Here is a 22,442-nt window from a genome sequence, read left to right on the forward strand (position 1 = left end):
GAATGTGCATCGACAAGACTGTAGTCAGGACATGCCTGGTCTATAAACCTGACATTGAACATGAACTGTTTTAAAATGCTCGCCGAGTATCGAAGAAAAATTACCTTTTGGCTATACTGATTGCGTAGAGACCGGAAAAATTCACGGGTTCAATGAAAATTCAGGATGGACTCCAATATCCTCTACACACTCGGGCAAATGCCAACTATACATTGGCTGCTGACTTGTGAGTCGTCTCGACTGAGTGTCTGTGATTCGACACTTCTATGAGTGAGGGTCTCTCTAATTGGCCCTCAGTCCTCCAGATTAACAGTGAACCAATGGCAGAAGCCTTACTAAGGTATATAATTATTTGAATTTTAGCATACCTAACACGAAATGAACCCGCGAATTTTTCAGGTCCCTACTGCTTGGTTGTGTTTGAGCACCTGCTGGATGCGCCTGATTACCAACTGGTAGAGACTGGAAAAATTCGCGGATTCGTTTCATTATATGATAGAATCCAAACAACTGTACCTTTATATTGCTTCTCTGATTGGCTCACAGTTTATCTGAAGGACTTTGAGCCAATGAAAAACCTTTAACCAAAAAAGTATCGAATCGCAAGCGTCCCAGTTGACACGTGTCACGAGTCGGTAACCTATGAGCAGGTGGTATTTGCCTGAGTATGTAGGGGATTGTGGAGTCTATCCTAGAGTTCATCCAAAGCGCGAATTTTTCCAGTCTCTACTAACTGGATGTTGGATGTGGCTGGCCACATACTGGAGGTGTCTAGTCAACAACTGTGGATTGTGTCGGGCAACCGACTCGGATGTGCCTAACCACCAACCAACTGGACATGTCTAGCCTACGGCTGGACGTGTCTGGTGGCTGAATGTTCCTGGATGCAGATTTCGTGCCCGGTTACTGACTGGAGGTGTCTGGCCAACATCTGGATGTACCTGGTTAATCGACTGTCGTGTATAAAACTAGGGGCAGGCATTTTTCGCGAATAAATCTGAACGCCTATTAGACTGCAACGAGGTATACCCGCACCAGAGGTTTCTTCCTTGTGATTGGCGGCCTGTCTGCGCGAGAAGTCGTTGCCGTGTTTGACCGAACCACTCGGGACGCTTTTGCTTCCGCACTGAATTACTGTGATTGGTGTTGTTACAATCGACATACGCCTGAAAGAAATTCACCCAATCACGAAACACAGACGATGCTACAGTGTTTTAACTTATAACTAATCTCGGAATCTTTTCGCAAAATATGCAGGCCCTATGTATAACTGCCCTGAAAACACATGCAAAGGACGCGCTTTGCCTTTTAAGAGGCCTGTAGAAAGCGAGAAACGCTTATAAATTGCTTGGTTTTTGTACTTTTAGAAATTATATAGTAAATGGTTTATTTGCAATTTTTTTTTATTTATCGAACTTTTTTTTTGCATTGATCAAGGATCGAATTGAGATGATCAAATTTTTTTAAAATGATTTTTGAATATTTTTATTTTTAATTTCTAGGTAAATAATTAGAGGTTTCTAAGATTGCGACCAAATGTCAAGATGGCGGGTGCCCTGGAAAAAAAATGATTCGTGCACGCTAGTGGGTAAAAATTAAACTACTATGGCAGTAATTCACTTTAGCAAATGTGTGTACTAAGTGACACTATCACTTAGAGTGACAAGTATTGTAAACAAGATGGAGGCAGCACTCTCTAGCAGATGCTGTGTGTTCTACGTGACACTGGTAGCGACTACTCAAAAAAATATGGCCTTTCTGTCTCGTACAGGCAATGCTATTATTGTTTCAATTTAAAAAAAAAAATTACTTGACCGAATATGTGTGTTATTTAAAAAAAAAAAATTTACATCGATTTTTTATATGTAACATTTTTGCTCTCGATATACGGCATTTGGGAGGCGTAATTTCGTAAGTTAAACGAAAGTCGCACGGAACGGAAACGTGTAACCATGGTGCTGCCTTCTGTGGCGGATGGCGCGAACCAAACTTCACAAAGCCAACGGGAAATTTTTTATAGTATTTACTGTTTAGTGAACTTAACAAGATGGGCAGTATTTTAATAAAATCAAATTTTGGAAAGCAGGTTCCAAAGCTGGGGGTTTAGTAATTGTTCGCTTTTGTCGGAGCAGTTCCATTTATATAGTTTAAAAATTTCGCTCTGCAAATCGAATGATTCGATAGTCGACCTAGCTGCTCCGGCTACGAATTACAGTGGTGTTTGCGGATACTACGGTGTGATTTGCAACCAAGAAATGTAATTGAAAACACAATTTTTGTATGTATTTATCACGGTTCGGCATTATTTTTAAAAATAATTCCACATTAAATTTCGTGTCCGAGTTTTTGTATCGTGGGTGTGTTCACAAAAATGACAACACGTGAATTTTCTGGTCACCAAGGTCACATGCCACACATCTCCGGCGAGTACTGAAAGACTTGCTCAGGGTTTTGACTTGATAACGTCTTATAAATCGATGAACGCCGGCTGCACGTACGCACGCACGAAAAAGCATGACTCATTGTCACGTTCCGCCCGAGCCAAGCGTGCAAGAACCGGCCAAACACCGTGCGAGAAAATCTTCTATAATATCGAACATGTTAAGGCGGGCTTTTTTAAAAGCAGCAATTTAAAAAAATTGATATGACGTTGTCACGTAAACGTCTTATAAATCGATGATGGCCGGCTGCACGCACGAAAAAAAAGCATGACTCATTGTCACGTTCCGCCTGAGCAGCCGAGCGTGCAAGATCCGGCCGAACACCGTCCGAGAAAATGTTCTATAATATTAAACATGTTAAGGCGGGTGCTTTTTAAAAGCAGCAATTTAAAAAAAAAAATTGATATGACGTTATCACGTGAAATTATCGTCTGCAAACCGACTTTACAGACAAACCCCCCCCCCCCCCCCCTTTTTTTTCTTCCTTCTTCTTCTTCTAGTGAGTCGAAGGATCGTCGTTGCCTCGGTTTCACACGGAGGCGTCATCCTGTTTTCTAGGAGTCGCCGCTTACCTTTGTTGGCTTCCCTGCAGTTCCAGTTCCCCCCCACTCCTCTAGGGTATGTTGTAACTCAACAAACACCCACGCCACAATCGAACCCTTCTTCTTCGCCGCTCAGCGCGCGCGGGCCGCAAGTTCCGACGCGCTCCGCCAGGCCACTTGGCGTGCTTCGGAAATTAGATTCCCCATTCGCGTTCGCGAAACCAACAGAAGCCACTGGAAGAACACGGGCACGGTCGCCCCGCGAAGAGACGTCGGTTTCTAGGAAATCGAATTATTCGCCGGTCCCCGCCCACTGCAGAAACCTGATTATTAAATGCGCTCGGTGTTATTTCGCGGCGGAGTTGGGTTGGCGGCGTTCTCTGTCCGCGTATGGGGGGGGGGGGGGGGGGAGATAGTCAACTATTTCGTTTTCCTCTGTCTCGAAGGTAAACTTCTCCACAGCCGGCATAAGAGCGTAACGGAAGGGGGGGGGGGGGGGGGAAAATTATACTAATACCACGAGTGCTCGAGCTGGAAAGTAGGTAGACGGGTACGCATGCGCCGACTGCACGGTTGTCTACACTTGCTCTCACACAGAGGCTGGGTGAGGAAATTATTTAATCCTGTCGATCCTAATCAGGATAATGAGATAAAATTATTAAATTAGTGTATTGTCACCGGTCCTCGATAGGTGTACGAAGTTTAGATTAAATCTGTCCGTTTAAAGTGGGTCAAAATCGAGTGCAAAGGAGTCGGTTTACAAACATACAAACATACAGGTGAAGCTAATATAAAGCGTGTAAAAAAAAGAAACCACGGAGGGTAACGGGAATTTACGTATCATGCAGGGCTCCCGCAGAAAGGTAAATCTGGGAAACAGGGAAAACTCACGGTGTCCCAGAAACACGGAATACTCATAGCAATATTGACAGATCTTTTTAGTTTGCAAAACAGTGACAGGAATTATAATTTAGATGTTTGGAGACCGGTAAAAATCACTAGGGGCAGGAAATTTTCGCCAAAAAAATCTGAACACCTACTAGACTAAAACAAGGTATACCCACACCAGCGGTTTCTTCCTTGTGATTGGCGGCCGTCTGCGAGAGAAGTCGTTGCCTTGTTTGCACGAGCCACTAAGGACGAGTTTGCTTCCACACTGAATTAGTGTGATTGGTTGTTGTAACAATCGACATGCACCTCAAAGTAACTCACCCAATCACGAAACACAGACGATGCTACAGTGTTTTAACTTCCAGCTACTCTCGGGATCTTTTAGCGAAATTTTCATGGCCCTAAAAATCACGGATTCTTTATAACACGACGAGCTAAACTTCTAGATACCTATACCTTCAAGTTGCTTCTGCTACCGGCTCACAGTTTATATGGAGGACTCTAGAGCCGATGACAAGCCATTAACCGAAGAAGTATCGAATCATGGATAAGAGACTGACTTGCAAAAATTCGCGAGATGAAAAGACCTTCATGAATTAATAATATTTAATTGTTTCTCAAAACCACAGGGACCGTATTGATTTATGAATGTTAATATAAAAAATGAAAGCTACGGGCGAACGGTGAATCCAGAAGTGTCTACTACACGAGTTTGTGCTTTCAGTACATGCTTAGGCCTGACATAATTTTTTCTTTAAATTTCTTTTAAAAAAAAATGGTTGTCTGTAAAGTCGATTTACGGACGATAGTTTAACGTGACGTCATAACAAAACATTGATGAAATTATTGCATACTTTTATGAATAAAATTGAATCATTTTTATTGAATCATCACTATTTTGTATGGATACAAAGAAGGGGTGAAATGAAATCTACAATTTAATTGATAAATTTACTTTTATTTGAACTCATTTAATTCAAATACGTTTATTACTTTAACGAAGAGATTATTTTAACTATAACGTTTATACATGTTCGCTATTTAACTTCTTCCAATCCGTGTTATTCTGTTAAGGATGGGACGATGATAGGAAAAGTAGGAAACGAATGGGAGAGTTTCCAAGTTTAATGTGCCTCGAAAAAGTCAAATCGATGGTTGTTCCAATCGAGTGGAAGAGAGATAGATGCGGCGCAAGCGTACAATGAGCGTAACGGGACACAGCGTAACGGGAAAGTGTGCGTAACGGGACACTTTTCGTGCGTGCAGCCGGCGTTCATCGATTTATTAGACGTTGTCACGTCAATAAATAAATAAATAAATAAATAAATAAACAACGAAAGATGACACGTGAGACCCGGTACTGGCGAAGAGGACGTATCTGTCCCCGTGAAGTAGGGGGAGCGGAGGCTTCCTACCCCACTTTATAACTCCCTCTCCCCCCCCTTACCATCGCATTTCTTAATTTCCTATTCCGCAGTCCCGCGGGACGGGAATTTTGGCCGGACGCGTCGCATTAGCGCCATACCCCCCTCCCCCTCTTCCCCCCCCCCCTGACACCCCACCCCAAGCATTCAGCGGTGAATTGCCGAGTGATTACGAGCGCCGCCTGCTGCGAGGGTGGATGCACCAACAAGGGGGGGGGGGGGGGTGAAGTAACAACAACCACCAGCCACGCATACAGGATGATTCACAACACAACACAAAAGTGTTATTTTACTTCATTTTAGTGTACTTTTGCTAGGACATTTTGGGTTTTAAATCCGTCGGAAGAATCGTCGAGTTACACCACATTTCAGTTTTAATGAATTTTAAGAGACGTACTTACATCCGATGTAAACTTACACCATGTAGTGACAGTTTTACACAAGAAATGTTGTCTGACAGGCACACGGTACTGAAATTGATTGTTTTTTATACTTTTTTTATAGCGTTTAAAATTTTTTTTATAAATATGTTTAAAATTACGCAAACCTTGTTGTTTAATTGTCAGAACACAATGTATTATTTTAATTCATGTTGGTCAGCATTTACTAGTATATTGTGGATGTAAAACTACCAGAATAATAGTTAATTTACACGGAAAGTGTGTAATTTTACAGAAATGTTGATTTTTTTAAAAGATACTCATACATTTTGTTTAAAATTATACTATGCGTTGGCGATTTTGCAAAATAAATGAGTAAAATGTACAAACTCTATGTTTTTTTTTTTCAAATTACATTACATAAATTTATAAACACGCTCACACGTAATGTGCAAATTTACATAAAATTTTAAACTGTACATTTGTTTAGGAATAGTAAGTCAAATGAAAAATAGCATATTTGTTTGGAGCATTACAGAAAACGACTTACTGTGTAGGCACTGCAAGCAGTGGCTAACATTAAAAAATCACAAGGTGACAAGGTTTTGTCCTATCGCTGCAACGGGAAACATCTGTCACGCCCACACTTAACTTAAAACCGTAGTTTTACGTAATTTGTTGTAACCATTCTGCCAAATTTTTTGCTGTTCTACAACGATATACACAGTAGCGAAATGTCTTCAATAAAATATTATTGCACATCGGAAAGAATCAAGTATTATAACTTATATTTATCTAGAAAGTATTATAAAATGAGTTTGTTATCTTAATTTTTATTTATTTACTCCTCTTATTTTTGCATGTGGTAAAGTCGCTTATCACCTTGTCTTAAACTTAACCATGAAAAAAAAAAACAAAAGGTTTGTGATCTGTTTAAAAATAATAAATAAAGAGAATAGATAAAATGACTAAAACAATGTTTTTTAATTTATAAAAAAATTCAGTTGTTCAATTTGGACCTATAAATGCTGATTTAATTTTATTACTGGACAATACTATACACTAATAGAAATAAAAAAACTTTTATCTACAAAATTATTTTGTGAACTGCAGATAGAAATATATTAGAATTCCTAGAAACCTTTTTCCTCTGGTTCGGCTTCAGTACCTTTTGAGTCAGGCTTTTTTATCGCCAGGTCTTTTTATGCGCCACTTAGCTTGTTTAAAAGGCTTTGTTAGAGATTATGATTTATTTTTGTTTTTTATCAAACTGTGTTTGTTCTTCATTTTAATTACTGTTATGTATGCTCTCATATTTCATAGATAAGAGCGACAGATGTGGAAGTGTATTTTCTTCCGAAGGAACAGTTTGGTGTAGGCTAATATTTAAAGTCAAGCTATTTTGCGATGTACAGGCCCAATCAGATGTTTGTTTTAGCATAGTTAAGCAAGTTTCACAAAGCCCTGACGTGGTTAAAAGAGAGCTGTAAATTCGCGCGTTCTTGCTAGCTTTTTGATTAAAGCCACTGTAAGAAATTAATTACGTGTATAATTCTGTGTTCGCTCAGCTTTTCTCCAAGCGAAATACGCAACTAATTCAAGGCGAAATCTTAACGATATATTGTAGCCATTTTATACTGACAACCTTAGTTCACTATTTATTTTCCTGTTGTAATACAATTTCCTCTTTCAGGATTTGTCCATGTTTATTTATATGACATTGAATTGGTTTATTGGCTATTTCCGTAGATTTATTACCTTGACTCTTTTACATTTGTGGTTTAATTGCAAATGTTATCACAAGTTATCTATACACGTTATTTGTGTCACACAAGAGGTCAAAATTGCATGTATTTCTACCGCTGTTAACTAAATGCCTGGTAATAAAATTTGTGACGAAAAACAAGCTGCAAGAGAGCTATCTGTACCTCGAACTTTTACAGTAACTACAAGTAAACGCAATAACCAACATAGCATGTGACAGTAACCTTTAAAGTTTTATTTCTTTTAATTATGTTTGGTCACTTTGCATGGTTATTACGTCTGCAGAAATGGGGGGGGGGGGGCTAGTCAAGTAGAACACTTGTACAGCGACTGATGAACTTCTTTTTCTTCTTGCTTTCCAGATGGGGAAAAAAAGGGAGAGGGAGGTAGTTCTAGTTTTGATTTTAATTGTTAGCATGACAGTAATTGCAGGAACCAACCCCTTGACTTCTCTCCGTATGGTTTTCTCGTGGTCACCAGAGATGATGTCAGACGAATCCTTGGTGAGTTCCCCCCAGTGTTGGTTCCTCGCCCAGTGCCCCCCTTGGCTGGTTGAGGGGATATTTAGCAATATAAATGAATTTTCAAGCTATGCCTTTACTGGTTACTATTCAAAGATTGTTCAAGAAGTATTATAAATATTAGTAGTATGTATTGGCCTGTACTGACACTGGAGTTGGAGCTAGGTGTGAGGTGGGGACAATGACCGACCGACTTCTGACTTAACGGCGGCCGTCTTGGACTCAAAATTCCTAGAAATTTCTCTTATTCGAGGGGAAAATTCCTGTTTTGAGGGAAAATTTCCTGTTTTTATTCCATTGAGCCTTTAAATTCACCATAGCAAGTCTTCAATATGTCTCTGGAGGGGATCTAAGACCTTGACGTTGACCATAAACTTGAAACCTGTAAAATTAAGAGAGAAAAAATTACCTCAAATGTTAAATTATCGTATACTTGGTGAGGTCCCCCAGTGTCTGGTTCCTCGCCCAGTGTCTGTGTGTGGTGCGACGACGAATCCTTGGTGAGTTCCCTCCCCAGTGTTGGTTCCTCGCCCAGTGTCTGTGTGTGGTGCGATGACGAATCCTTGGTGAGGTCCCCCAGTGTCTGGTTCCTCGCCCAGTGTCTGTGTGTGGTGCGACGACGAATCCTTGGTGAGTTCCCTCCCCAGTGTTGGTTCCTCGCCCAGTGTCTGTGTGTGGTGCGACGACGAATCCTTGGTGAGTTCCCTCCCCAGTGTTGGTTCCTCGCTCAGTGTCTGTGTGTGGTGCGACGACGAATCCTTGGTGAGGTCCCCCCAGTGTCTGGTTCCTCGCCCAGTGTCTGTGTGTGGTGCGACGACGAATCCTTGGTGAGTTCCCTCCCCAGTGTTGGTTCCTCGCCCAGTGTCTGTGTGTGGTGCGACGACGAATCCTTGGTGAGGTCCCCCAGTGTCTGGTTCCTCGCCCAGTGTCTGTGTGTGGTGCGACGACGAATCCTTGGTGAGTTCCCTCCCCAGTGTTGGTTCCTCGCCCAGTGTCTGTGTGTGGTGCGACGACGAATCCTTGGTGAGTTCCCTCCCCAGTGTTGGTTCCTCGCCCAGTGTCTGTGTGTGGTGCGACGACGAATCCTTGGTGAGTTCCCTCCCCAGTGTTGGTTCCTCGCTCAGTGTCTGTGTGTGGTGCGACGACGAATCCTTGGTGAGGTCCCCCCAGTGTCTGGTTCCTCGCCCAGTGTCTGTGTGTGGTGCGACGACGAATCCTTGGTGAGTTCCCTCCCCAGTGTTGGTTCCTCGCCCAGTGTCTGTGTGTGGTGCGACGACGAATCCTTGGTGAGGTCCCCCCAGTGTCTGGTTCCTCGCCCAGTGTCTGTGTGTGGTGCGACGACGAATCCTTGGTGAGTTCCCTCCCCAGTGTTGGTTCCTCGCCCAGTGTCTGTGTGTGGTGCGATGACGAATCCTTGGTGAGGTCCCCCCAGTGTCTGGTTCCTCGCCCAGTGTCTGTGTGTGGTGCGACGACGAATTCTTGGTGAGTTCCCTCCCCAGTGTTGGTTCCTCGCCCAGTGTCTGTGTGTGGTGCGATGACGAATCCTTGGTGAGGTCCCCCCAGTGTCTGGTTCCTCGCCCAGTGTCTGTGCGACTGGTGCGACGCGCTGTGTCCAGAGACGTGACCAGGGGTTGTGCGCTTGCAGACTGACGCCAAGATGGTGTTCGACGTGATCCAGAGGATGGAGGACACGGAACCGTTCTCCGAGGAGCTGCTGGCGGCGATGAAGCGGCTGTGGGCGGACTCGGGTGTGCAGGAGTGCTTCGGCAGGTCCAACGAGTACCAGCTCAACGACTCGGCGAAATAGTGAGTACCAGCGCACGCCGCCGAGGTGTCGGTGCTGGACATGCAACACCTGTGTACCCTGGCTCCGTGCCTGGCGCACGACAGGACACGGCCAGTACCTTCATCTTCAGGGATATGATTTCGGTGGGGTAAGTCGGGGAAAGTAAGGTTAGGAAAAGTCATTGGAAAAGTAAGTTTAGGTTAGGGAAAGTCAGGGAAATTCGGGGAAAGTCATGGGAAAGTCAGGTTAGGTTATGTAAGGGAAAGTCGAGGAAATTCAGGAAAATTTAGGAAAATTCAAGGAAAAGTCAGGAAAATCGCGAGGTTAGGTTAGGATGGGGAAAGTCAGGGAATTTCAGGAAAAGTCAAGAAATTTCAATGAAAAGTGGGGAAAATTCAAGGAAAAGTCAGAAAAAGTCAGGAAAATAGCGAGTTTAGGTAAGGTTAGGTTAGGGAAAGTGGGGGAAAGTTTGGAAAGTCGGGGAAAGTTAGGTTAGTTTAAGGAAAGTCGGGGAAAGTTGCCGAACTGTTGCCCGAATCCCGCGCATGCGCATAGCTCACTTTCGGGTCGTTACCACAACGCCGAACGTAAAATAACGCCGAATGCCAAATTGACCGCAACGCCGACAGCTAGAAAACTGCTGTCTACCACAACTCCCGAAATACAGTAACGCCGAAAAATGTTGCTGCGTGGAGAAGGGGGGGGGGGGGGGGGGGGGCACAGGAACAAAATGAAAAAGAAAAAAACTGAATGAATTCGTGTGTGTTTCTAAAATGTATCTGAACGCCGAAATACCACAACATAACCTAACCTAGGCTAGCCTAACCTAACCTAACCTAACCTTTGTGGCAGTCCTGCAATGACATTTTTTTGGCGTTAATGTATTTCGGCGTTGTGGTACACAGCAGTTTTCTAGCTGTCGGCGTTGTAGTCAATTTGGCATTCGGCGTTATGGTTTTCGGCGTTATTGTACTTTATGCGTTGTGGTATTTCGGCGTTGTGGTGCGTCCCCCTCACTTTCTCGTCGATTTCGTCCAGATGGCGAACCCGCGTCTGGCGACATTTAAGGCTAGTCCACATACCTCGTCCTCGGACAGTGGTCCGCGGACGCCCAACGTCCGCGGACGAATGCACACATTTGTGCTGTCTACATGCTGCTGGTCCGAAGTGAAGCTTAGCAGTCGTAACACCAGAGTGCAGTAAATGTGCGAGGCATTTGCTTTCGTCTACATTGAATTGTTTTCATTTAAAGTCGTCTGTTAGATTTACATATGCATAGTTTATTTTGTTTCAATTGTTTAGAAATTTAAGTTTGCAAGTTATATTTTGTACATTAATTTTGACAATATGTTAAATAAATAAATATTACAACATAATAGAATTGAGCTTTTATCATATGTGGCACAATATTAGGTGAATTATTGCCTAAGCAGTTTTAACTTCAGACGAATCTTCATATAGTTTTCAAGACGTCTGCATGTAAAACCAGAGTGTAAAACAAAGAAAATGTTAACAAACATTAACCTCAAGTCGTTCTCTTTGCTACCAACTCTTTTTTTATTTCAGGTCAAATTGCTCCCAACTCTTTCAACTTCCGCGAGTCAAACAAATCTCTGACTCGTCCGCGGACTAAAAGTTAAAAATTGCGAATGATCTTGGGACATGGGACATTGGGACATTGGGACACGGGGACGTGACGTCAGAGGGTCACGTGCACCAATCAGCAGTTAGCTGTCCGCGGACTACGGTCCGAGGACGAGGTATGTGGACTAGGCTTAACACGTACGTAGTCATTTTTTTGTGATCTTCTGGGGGACGTACCAAGCGTGTTCGTGTGCCAAATGACACTTTATGACAGCGAAACTATCCTGGAATACATTCTGTACACTTAAATAGTTATAATAAGAAATAATCGCATCTTAAAAAGTACTTGTGTAAATTACAAAGGCGGTTCTATTTTTGTGCTATACGCACAACACACGCGCGCGCACACACACACACACCTACACACCTACACACACACACACACACGGGAAGGCGGGGCATGATGGGGTGGTGTGGTTAAGGTATTTTTTATATGTGTAATAAATTATTTGGGGCGACTGAATTGTTACCCATTGGAAGGGCAGCCCTTCAGGATTTTTCTGACAGTGGTTTATTTGTACAGAGACTGGAAGGGCAGCCCATCTAATTTCTGAAAACACGCTCCTTTAAGAGTTTAAATAATCCTGAAAACTTTCCCCTTGGATGGGCAGCCCATCGGGATTTTTCTAACAGTAGTGTTTTTGAAAGGTTGTCTGAATTGTTGCCCCTTGGAAGGGCAGCCCAACAGGATTTTTCTGACAGTGGTGTTTTTGAAAGGTTGTCTGAATTGTTGCCCCTTGGAAGGGCAGCCCAACAGGATTTTTCTGACAGTGGTGTTTTTGAAAGGTTGTCTGAATTGTTGCCCCTTGGAAGGGCAGCCCATCAGAATTTTTCAGACAGTGGTGTTTTTGAAAGCTTGTCTGAATTGTTGCTCCTTGGATGGGCAGCCCTTCAGGATTTTTCTGACAGTGGTTAGTTTGTAAAGTGACCTAACCTAACCTAACCTTACCTAATCCAACCTAACCTAACCTTACCTAATCCAACCTAACCTAACCTAACCTTACCTAATCCAACCTAACCTAACCTAACCTTACCTAATCTAACCTAACCTAAACTAAACTAAACTAAACTAACCACTGTCAGAAAAATCCTGAAGGGCTGCCCATCCAAGGGGCAACAATTTAGACAACCTTTCAAAAACACCACTGTCAGAAAAATCCTGATGGGCTGCCCATCCAAGGGGCAACAATTCAGACAACCTTTCAAAAACACTACTGTCAGAAAAATCCTGAAGGTCTGCCCATCCAAGGGGCAACAATTCAGCTCCCCCAATTATTTAGGCGAAATTGGTGTTGTGCATACATATCTTGCATCGTCTTGATTTCTTTCAAACACGCTAATTACAACGCTAATAATGTGTTATAATAACGATATAATTACAATTTTAAACGGGCGCCTTACAACCTCCTAGTACAGGGGTCGGCAACCTTTTGAGTCGGAAGAGCCAAAAATGACAATTTACAAAATTTCAAAGTTTTTAAAGAGCCGCAAAATTTTTTCTTGCCAACAATAAATAGTACTTGCATAAATAAAGTTGCGCAGTAATATTGCGTCGATCGCATTTTTACCAAAACACACAATGACGTAATATTACGTCGGCAGCCTTCAAAGTGTTCAAAATATAATACTTATTATGTTACCTAGCTTTACTTCGGTTTTATTATTATTATATATGTACATACACAGCTCTGAGAAGATAATTCGCTTCTAACTCTTCTACTTGAAACAACAAACTATACGTCAGAGCCAAAGCACTGGTGAAGACGCCAAAATGTCTTGCGTCGAAACGAATTAAATCCAACATAGAAACATCCGACGACGGCGTAATTCGAGAGATTCCGACGGACCACAGAACAAGGAGGGAGATATAGAAGTGCGACTGATATGTTGGAAACTGAAACCATGTCTGCGCGTCAAGTGGCGCTATCTGTTGGGTGGGCCCGTAAGTACTAGTAAAACGAAAACCTCGGGCGGATGGATAGCTTTAAATTGATAATTTAACTGCTTGATATATTGTTTAGTAAAATATAACAAGCGTGGGGAAAAAAAAAAAAAACAGGCTTACTACTGGTTTGTAATAAAAAAATATTTTATGTATAAATGACCTGGTGATGCAGTATTTCTGGTACGGAACTAAAGAGCCGCAGCTTCACATCCAAAGAGCCGCATGTGGCTCGCGAGCCGCAGGTTGCCGACCCCTGTCCTAGTACAATAATATTTGTCACTGAAGTGGACTCAGTATTTTAAATCTAGCTAAACTAAGCTGACCAGCTATTCATCCAATTTAACAGCATTTTAGATGTGGCGTACTTAACCTAATCAACTGTTAGAAAAGATAAACCAACGGTAAAAAAAAACTTGAAATATAGCTTATTCTGTCTAACAGAATCATGAAATAGAATAAGAGGAATTCATAGAAAATTATTCGTGAAGATGTAAGTAAACATTCGTGGTGATTCTTGAGCTAGATATACAGAGGCGCTACTAAAGCGGTCACACCTGGTGCATGTATAATTTAGATTAGCGAGAACAGATGTCTTCGCTTAGGAGGCGGAAGGGCAATGACCCAGCTCATGTTGAATATGTTGTTGAAGTAACGTGACACCTTTAAAGGGGAGAGGTAAAAAACGGATATACGTCATCTCGGTTTCAGCACTTTAGAGGGCATAATGATTTCCCGTCGTTTGGTTTTCAAAATTTGACTTCGTCAAAGCATACATAGTAATTTTTTTTTGTAGATGGAACATAAATATCCATGTAAAATTACAGATATTTGTAAATTTGTACATTTACATGAAAACTAATGTATCACTTCAAAATAGTGTTCACAGTACTACTTGATTCAGTTTCTTTACAGGGCATTTATGCTTTGTGTTGTCCCAGTACATCCAGTAGTTAAGTTATTTGTAAACTGTTCCTTGAATTGCTTTCCAGTATTAACTACGCATATTAATAAGCATGATAAAACTAAATACAGTTTAATTATTGGATCCTTGGTGAGGTACCCCCCCCCCCCCCAGTGTCTGGTTCCTCGCCCAGTGTCCCCCTTGTCTATTATTAGGGGCAGGCATTTTCCGCGAATAAATCTAAACGCCTATTAGACTGCAACAAGGTATATCCGCACCAGAGGTGACTTCCTTGTGATTGGCGGCAGTCTGCGAGAGAAGTCGTTGCCTTGTTTGACGAAGCCACTCAGGACGCGTTCGATTCTGCACTGAATTACTGTGATTGGTGTTGTAACAATCGACATGCATGCGGAAATAAACTCACCAAATCACGAAACACAGACGATGCTACAGTGTTTCAACTTTTAGCTAGTCTTGGAATCTTTTCGTGAAATCTGCATGATCCTATCTATTATATTTTCCATGGTTTAACCTTTTTTTTTTTTTTAATGAAACATCAATAAAAAAATTTAGTTTAGCTTTGCGCCTGTCGTCGTTATAAATACGTAGCACTATCTAGGAAAACGTATTTCATATATGCAAAAAATAACAATAGCCATGCATTGTATATCTTTCTAGTAGAATTAAAAAAGAAACTTTTTTTGGACACCTGAATTTATTTTGTTTTACCTTAATTATATGCGCAGTTAATACTGGAAAGCCAGGGAAAGGACGGGCGAACAAGCACTTAAGAACAACAGACGAGGTACTGGTGATATATGTTTAGTGGACACCAAAGCTTAAGGACACCAAGGCGTAAGGACACCAAGGCATAACAGAAAACATGGCTTAGGCGACAAAACATAAAATCTGCTTGATGCCAATAACATTCCACATTTCTGAAGGGGGGGTGTATCCAGCTATTTATGTGAACACACCAAAAGGATCGTCGTAGTATGGCATACAAAACATATGGTAAGATTACCTTCATTGAGAGGCAATAAAAAGGGATCATATCTAAACTTACATTACTGCGGCCAGTCGCTATGAAAGAACCACGACAAATAAAATTGAAGACAATATTGTGGTTCAGAAAATTTATTGTGTTTAAAATCAATTAAAAACCTTTAAATCGAAAAGCCGTTCTCAATACAAGCCTATCCATACAAATTATTTAGCAATATAAATGAATTTTCAAGCTATGCCTTTACTGGTTAGGTACTATTCAAAGATTGTTCAAGAAGTACATATTATAAATATTAGTAGTATGTATTTCCCTGTACTGACACTGGAGTTGGAGCTAGGTGTGAGGTGGGGACAATGATCGACCGACTTCTGACGTCACGGCGGCCATCTTGGACTCAAAATTCCTAGAAATTTCTCTATTTCGAGGTGAAAATTCCTGTTTTGAGGGAAAATTTCCCGTTTTTATTCCATTGAGCCTTAAATTCACCATAGCATGCCTTCAATAAGTCTCTGGAGGGGAGCTTTGACCTCGACCTTGACCGTAAACTTGAAACCTGTAAAAAATTAAGAAAAAAAAAATTACTTCAAATGTTAAATTATCGTATCCATCCCAGTCCTCGGTTTAATTCCCAGTGAGAGTAAACATGTAATTTATGTATTTAAAATAATTCTTTAATTAAAATTTACAATTTAAAAAAAATTAATTATAAATTACGTCACACCCGCCATATTGGATTCTAGAAATTTTGCCCTTTCCGTTACACTGCTGGTCAAACAAGGAGGAACGCGAGCGCGCTGGTAGGAAAAATATAAAATTCAAGACACTCACAGCTGACTGTATAGGATACCTATATCTATTTTCTGAAACAAGAGCGGATGCTCACACGCTTTGTCATATTCTTTCGTTCATTTATCCCTCTCTCGGTTCTTTTTTTTTTTTTTTTACTAGGCAAGGGACGAATAATTATCGCACGAAGAGAGAGAACGAAAACGAGTCCTCCGCGTCAGAAACGTTTCACGAAAACGTTTAGTTAAATAATTCGACCTTTGAAATTTTTATTTTCATCGCGCCCAAAAGAAGTTTCAAATTTTTTTTTTAAATTTATCAACCTTTGCGAAATGGCGAGTGTGACTAGGGGTCTTTTTTCGCGCGAGCGCGCGCGCACCCCCCCCCCCCCCCCCCCCTTCTCCTTCTGCGCATTAATGTTCGTTGGGTCGTCGGCGTTTCGGGCAGGCATCAGCACGGGCGATGAGCTCCCATAACGACGGCCTATCAGCGGGTAAATGGCGCCGGGGCCTTTTCAGTTCGGGGAACCTCATTTGCATCGGTGGAGGGGGGAGGGGTTTGTCTAGGTTCGGGAGAAGGTTGGGGGGGGGGGGAGGGGTTCGGCGCGAGATGTAAGGGGGAGAAACCGCGAGAGAAGCAAGGTTTGGGAGCATCAAAGACCATTTCTTGCGCCTTTCCCCCCTCCCAACCCCCGTTCATCGACCCTTTCTACCTCCAGAAGGTTACGTTCCGTGCGAGGCGCTCCTAGAGATAAGGCCGTGCCGTGCCACCGGAGGGCTGCTCCGCAGAGTAAGGATGCATATCAGAGATTAATTTCGGAACTCCCTACCAATTCACGGTCTCTAAATATTTAACCTGAAGGCCTCCCCGCCTACCCGGGCACACACAACGGTGCGCAGAGCTTCAGGAAAAAAAAAAAAAAACAACGTGGAGATATCCGAGAGGGTTCTGTTTTACGAAAGAAAAAAAAGGCGTTTAAGTGTTCGCTGAGGGCCGATAATTAGTTTGGTTTACGTATTAAGATTTTTAAACTGTATTTTTTAGAAGAGTTAAAAATGGCTGAAAGGCATGTTTTTTTTTTTCAGAGTAATGTTTAGGCATGAAACAACTGGTACAGATTCTTGAGTACTTAAAGGGACTTGCATTACACCTTTATGTTCATTTCTCCGCCATATAATGCTATGTTCGCAGCTCAACTTTCTCAGTTGTCCTGTGCACGACGAGAAGACTGCGCGCGATTCCACAGCCTTGCTCTTAGAGGCGACACCGCGCTAGAAGCACCAGCGAGCGTCGCACTTATCATATCCCGCCTCACTGATACAAACATACACCCCTGACTAGACGGACACCTTAAATAGTTTCTTACAAATTTTGATAAAATAAGATTTTAACGCAAGAATGAAATAATTTTAAGTAAAAAATTAATATGAGAGGGAACCCAAAAAATAAATGAATCGTTAATGTTGCGCACCTTGTACTTGTAGTATCAGTTTTCGCCGCTAGGGAGTTGTTGTAGGACCTTCCCCGAGTCAGTCTGCCAAGCGGCGTCATCCTAGAACGACGATAGTGTGGTTTCTCTGGCAGATTTCTCTCTCTCTCTCTCTCTCTCTCTCTCTCTCTGTGTGTGTGTGTGTGTGTTGTGTGTGTGTGTGTGTGTCTTTAGCGCACTCGTGACACGAAAAAAAAATATGCCGATTCTCACGATTTTTTTTTTTACTCGGCAAAACTGAAATAAGCACAGATGTAAAATTGTTTTAATTTTAACCTGTCACGAAATGCAGGGCTTCCTCAGACAGGAAAAAAAAAATATGGAAAACAGGGAAAAAAAACACAGGGAGTTTAAAATGTGTTTTTAAACACGGAAAAAAGGGAAAGTAACTGTATCTTGGTTACAAAACGGCATGGGCTTAGATCACGGGTGAAGTGTGTGTGTGTGTTAATGTGTGTGTGTGAGGGGAGGAGTGGCTCTCTCCATAAATTAAGACGTCTCTCTTGGAGAGGGCCTTACTTGCACTTGCAAAAGCGTGCTGTGGAACGGGTTTTTATAAATGTAAACGTCAAAAAATATATTTTATGGAAAACATTATATTTTAAAGTTTTCTGTTTATTGAATGCAAATAGGCCAGGATGCGGGCAGCTTAAAACATACACGCAACCTTATCCACATATGACGGGTCGGTTAAAACCCACACGCATAACGCTCCTCCCCTTTTTTTTCTTCTAAAATTTCCGAGGGTTACAGTTTTGCGCCCCCGTGAAACAGTATCAGTATTTTTTTCTTTCTGTGGTGTATTTTAATGTCTGAAAACTGGTATACATTTTAATTTCAAATGTAAAATGTTTTTAAATAATCCTCATCTAATCAAACGCAAGGGATAAAAACTATTGTGTATCAATTTGAGGCATAGCCTATATTTTTTTCTTTAAATGATCACAATAAATACGTATCGTTTCAAAATTTTATCGAACATACATATCCGTTTTCTTTTCAAGACCGGCAGATTTGATTGTTTATAGTTTTGATGGGAATGATAACTGTGGAAAAATTTTTCATTTTGTTGGGAAACATTTTATGGCCAATAATTATGTATGTTTACGTGTTTTTTTTAAAAGTAACAATATGCATTTATTGTGTACGTGTTATCTTGGCCGGATATAACAATGACGCCTTGGGGGGGGGGGGGGGGTTATGGGGGAATGTTGTAGATGCAGGGAAAACTCAGGGAAATCGACCGAAGTAAGAGTGTGTGTGGGGGGAGGATGAAATGAATCCACACGGCCTTCCTCGGGGTCTCGATGTTAGAGGGAGAGTGAGAGGAAGGACGGCGAGGGGAGGGGAGGTCTCGTCGACGGCTGCGGGACTCCGGCGTAGCGCTTCGGTCCTCGGTGGGTGGGGGTGGGGGGGGGGGGGCGCCGCCTATTGATCCCGCTGACGTCACAGCCACGCCCCGGCCTCCCTCGCGCGCCAACATGGCGGGCCGCAGGGCTGCCACTCCCCGCCTGCCGGGTGACCCCGGGGTCGTTACCACAACGCCGAAATACCACAACGCCGAACGTACAATAACGCCGAAAACCATAACGCCGAATGCCAAATTGACCGCAACGCAGACAGCTAGAAAACTGCTGTGTACCACAACTCCCGAAATACAGTAACGCCGAAAAATGTTGCTTCGTGGAGGGGGGGGGGGGGGGGGGCACAGGAGCAAAATGAAAAAAAAAAAAAAAAACTGAATGAATTTGTGTGTGTTTCTTAAATGTATCTTAACGCCGAAATACCACAACCTAACCTAACCTAGGCTAGCCTAACCGAATGTAACCTTACCTGACCTAACCTTTGTGGCAGTCCTGCAATGACATTTTTCGGCGTTAATGTATTTCGGCGTTGTGGTACACAGCAGTTTTCTAGCTGTCGGCGTTGTAGTCAATTTGGCATTCGGCGTTATGGTTTTCGGCGTTATTGTACGTTCGGCGTTGTGGTATTTCGGCGTTGTGGTGCGTCCCCAGGGACACCTCCCCCCCCCCTTCCGCCTCTGGACGTGCTGCACCCCCTGAATCTTGTACCCTGTCTGGGCAGCTGAGACGGTGACCATGCTGGGTTGGTGGCCCCAGCCGCTGGTCATTGCAGAAAGCTCTAATTACCCTTCCGATCAAACAGCAGGGACTGATCCCCAACAGTTCTGTTTTTTAAATAAGCTCCGGAATGTAAATAAAACGAACTGGAAGTTACTCCCACCCTACCCTTATGGGAGGGGAACGTGATAATGCCGGCCGTAGGTCGGGATAATAAATATTCTGTACCCTGACCGCAAGTCCTGTCGGTGACCTACCCGTCTGTCGCCCGCTTTCCCCTTGATTCCCTCCGGATGTCCTCCAAAAACACCCAGTGCACCAAGAAATTCACACTCCCTCATAGAATCAATTGTAAACCCTTTTAATAATGCGGTCTGTACAGAAGGACGGTAGTTCAGAACCATGCATTATGTGTAGAGACCTGTAAAATTGGCAGATTCATTTCGCGATAGGATAGAGTCCAAATACTTTTGACATTATTTTGCTTCAGTGATTGGGCCACAGTTTATCTGAAGGACTCTGGGCCAATGAAAAATCTTTTAACAGAAGAATTAGCGAATCACGATCATTCCAGTCAACAGGTGTTACGAGTCGGTAACCAGTCAGCAGATGTAATTTGCACGAGTGCGTAGAGGATCACGGAGTCTATCCTTTATGGTTTTGGAATCGCGAATTTTACAGGTCCCTAATTATGTGGCACCTCATGGCACGCTGTAACTTGCACACTCGCTCGCTCCCGTTGCTTGCCTCGTCAACTCTGGGGTACTTATCTCGGCCCAGACGCCATCAAATCGTACGTATTCAATTTCGTGAACATCGAGGGGAAGTGCCAAACGTATTGGTGTGCCAGATGAAAACTTTGTAATTGGCTAAAAACAATCCTGGACACATTTTCTTTACACTTTAATGACCATAAACAAGAAACAATCGCAACTTGAAAAGTACTGGAGAAAATTAAAAATCGGATTCTGTTGTTTTTTTTTTTTTAAATTTTTTTTGCGATGGTGCTGCCATCTTTAGGACTTTTGCAGTAACAATAATTGTATCGATGGATGCGAAACGTCGGATAGAATTGCGTTGGAACCAGTTTCTAGCCTCGAGCAAGGAGGAGTTGTTTCCTTACTGGGATCCGGTTAGGATACGTTCTCGAATACGGCCCGCGAGTTAGGTTGCGGTTGCGTCCTGACAAGGCAGTGGCTTATTCGCTACCGCACCTGAACGTTTTTGAATACCACCCTAAGTCCCTACGCCTGGGTTCAGACTTTCGAATTTTGTGCCACGCTGTTGATAACGTTTTTTTTATTTAAAAAAACCGTAGAAGAGAATAGGAGCCTTTTTACTGTAGACTAGAATTTTTTTTTTTTTTTTACGTTTTGTTAACATAATAAGATTATTATTGTTGATTGATCCGTGTTCAAAGCGAGCGAACTCAAATAACCGTAAACCTACGAATATAGCGGTAAGTTAACGAAGATCCCAGGATAATTTGTAAGCAGCGTCCTTCGTGAATTCAAGGAGAAGATTTCTAACAGTGTTAACAGCTTTTTTTTAAAAAAAAAAAAAAAAACATCGTTTTCCACCCGCTATTTTACTTTACCACCGCGACGTGGCCGAAATATTTTCTAGGGGAGTACCTAATTCTTCGTTGGGTCAAGATTGCCTTCTATCGTACAAGTATGGTTGTTTCGTGATTTGAGGAGCAACCGTATTGAAAAGCTGAAAAGTAAATTTCTTAACCGGCAAAGGATGTTGCATTGTTGGTGGGTTTCTTGGTCTTCTGGTGACATCTGCATTGTTATATATACCGTATTGGCCCGAATATAAGGCGACCCCGAATATAAGGCGACCTGCAGTTTCAGGAGGCCAAACAAATGTAAAAATAATTTTGGTAGAAATTAATGTGAAAATTCATTAGACATACATTTTGTGTTGATGAATCCTTTTTGCATTTATGTATAACAATTAAATTATATTTATCACATTACTTATTTAAAAAAAGGTTTGAATGGCCTACCCTAAAAGTAAAAAAAAAAAAATTAAAAATATTTATATTTTTAAGTATTACACTAGAAATTTTTTCGTATGTTTACTCTAATGAAGCTGCATAGTTGTCATCTTCAGAGCTGTTTATTTGTCTAGAGCTCGTTCCCCGCCGTTCCACTGATGTGTGATTGTTCATTTTTCACAGTTTACTGTATCTACGAATTTTAAATTTTTACAATGGCTATTAATCACTCTTAAAATACAGCATTTAACTTTCCGTTTCACTTAAGTTACGTATTACCACAGAAGAATGCGTATTACTATTTAATAGTGTGTTAAACGTAACAAAGTAAACAATGAATGCAGTTTGCCGGAACAAAACAAGTGGCTAGCTGCCATGATGAAAAATACGGCCATGAATAACATCGGTTACGTGACCGCGAATATTTGTCCATATTACTCTCTGACAGAGAGTCTCTGTCCTATTAATTTTAAAGACTAATCTATGATTATTAAGTTGTTTGAAAGGTTTTTACATATATAAAGAGTGGATTATTAAAATAGCTTTTGAAACAACGTACCAAATTCCTGTTAATATGGCGTCTTCGTGCGTGTTCGGCAATGTTCGTTTTACAACAAAGAAATATTGTGGAAAGACAGTTGGCAGCCGTGAATTTCCAAACATTACATCCGAAATGTTTGTAAACGTAAACAATCGTTCTGAAAATAGCTGTGATATTTTAGTACAAATATTTCCGTTAAAAATCTGAAGATAAATTACCGTAAATGTTAACACGCAATTGTAAACAAAGTACAAATATGAATTGTGTAATATAAGGTTGCCATTTTGAGATGCTT

General features: G+C 41.9%; 1 protein-coding gene across 2 annotated transcripts in view; it reads left to right on the forward strand.

Annotated features, from left to right (window-relative positions):
- The window catches only part of LOC134540171 (guanine nucleotide-binding protein G(o) subunit alpha), a 234,499-nt gene that overhangs the window by 145,512 nt on the left and 66,545 nt on the right, over positions 1-22,442 (forward strand). For both annotated transcript variants that reach the window (XM_063382722.1, XM_063382721.1), the window contains exon 4: positions 9,609-9,769. In XM_063382722.1, coding sequence (XP_063238792.1) covers positions 9,609-9,769 — 161 coding nt within the window. The remainder of the gene's footprint in view (positions 1-9,608; positions 9,770-22,442) is intronic.

This window comes from Bacillus rossius, chromosome 16, assembly GCF_032445375.1.
Source record: "Bacillus rossius redtenbacheri isolate Brsri chromosome 16, Brsri_v3, whole genome shotgun sequence".
NCBI classification, from domain to species: Eukaryota; Metazoa; Arthropoda; class Insecta; order Phasmatodea; family Bacillidae; genus Bacillus; species Bacillus rossius.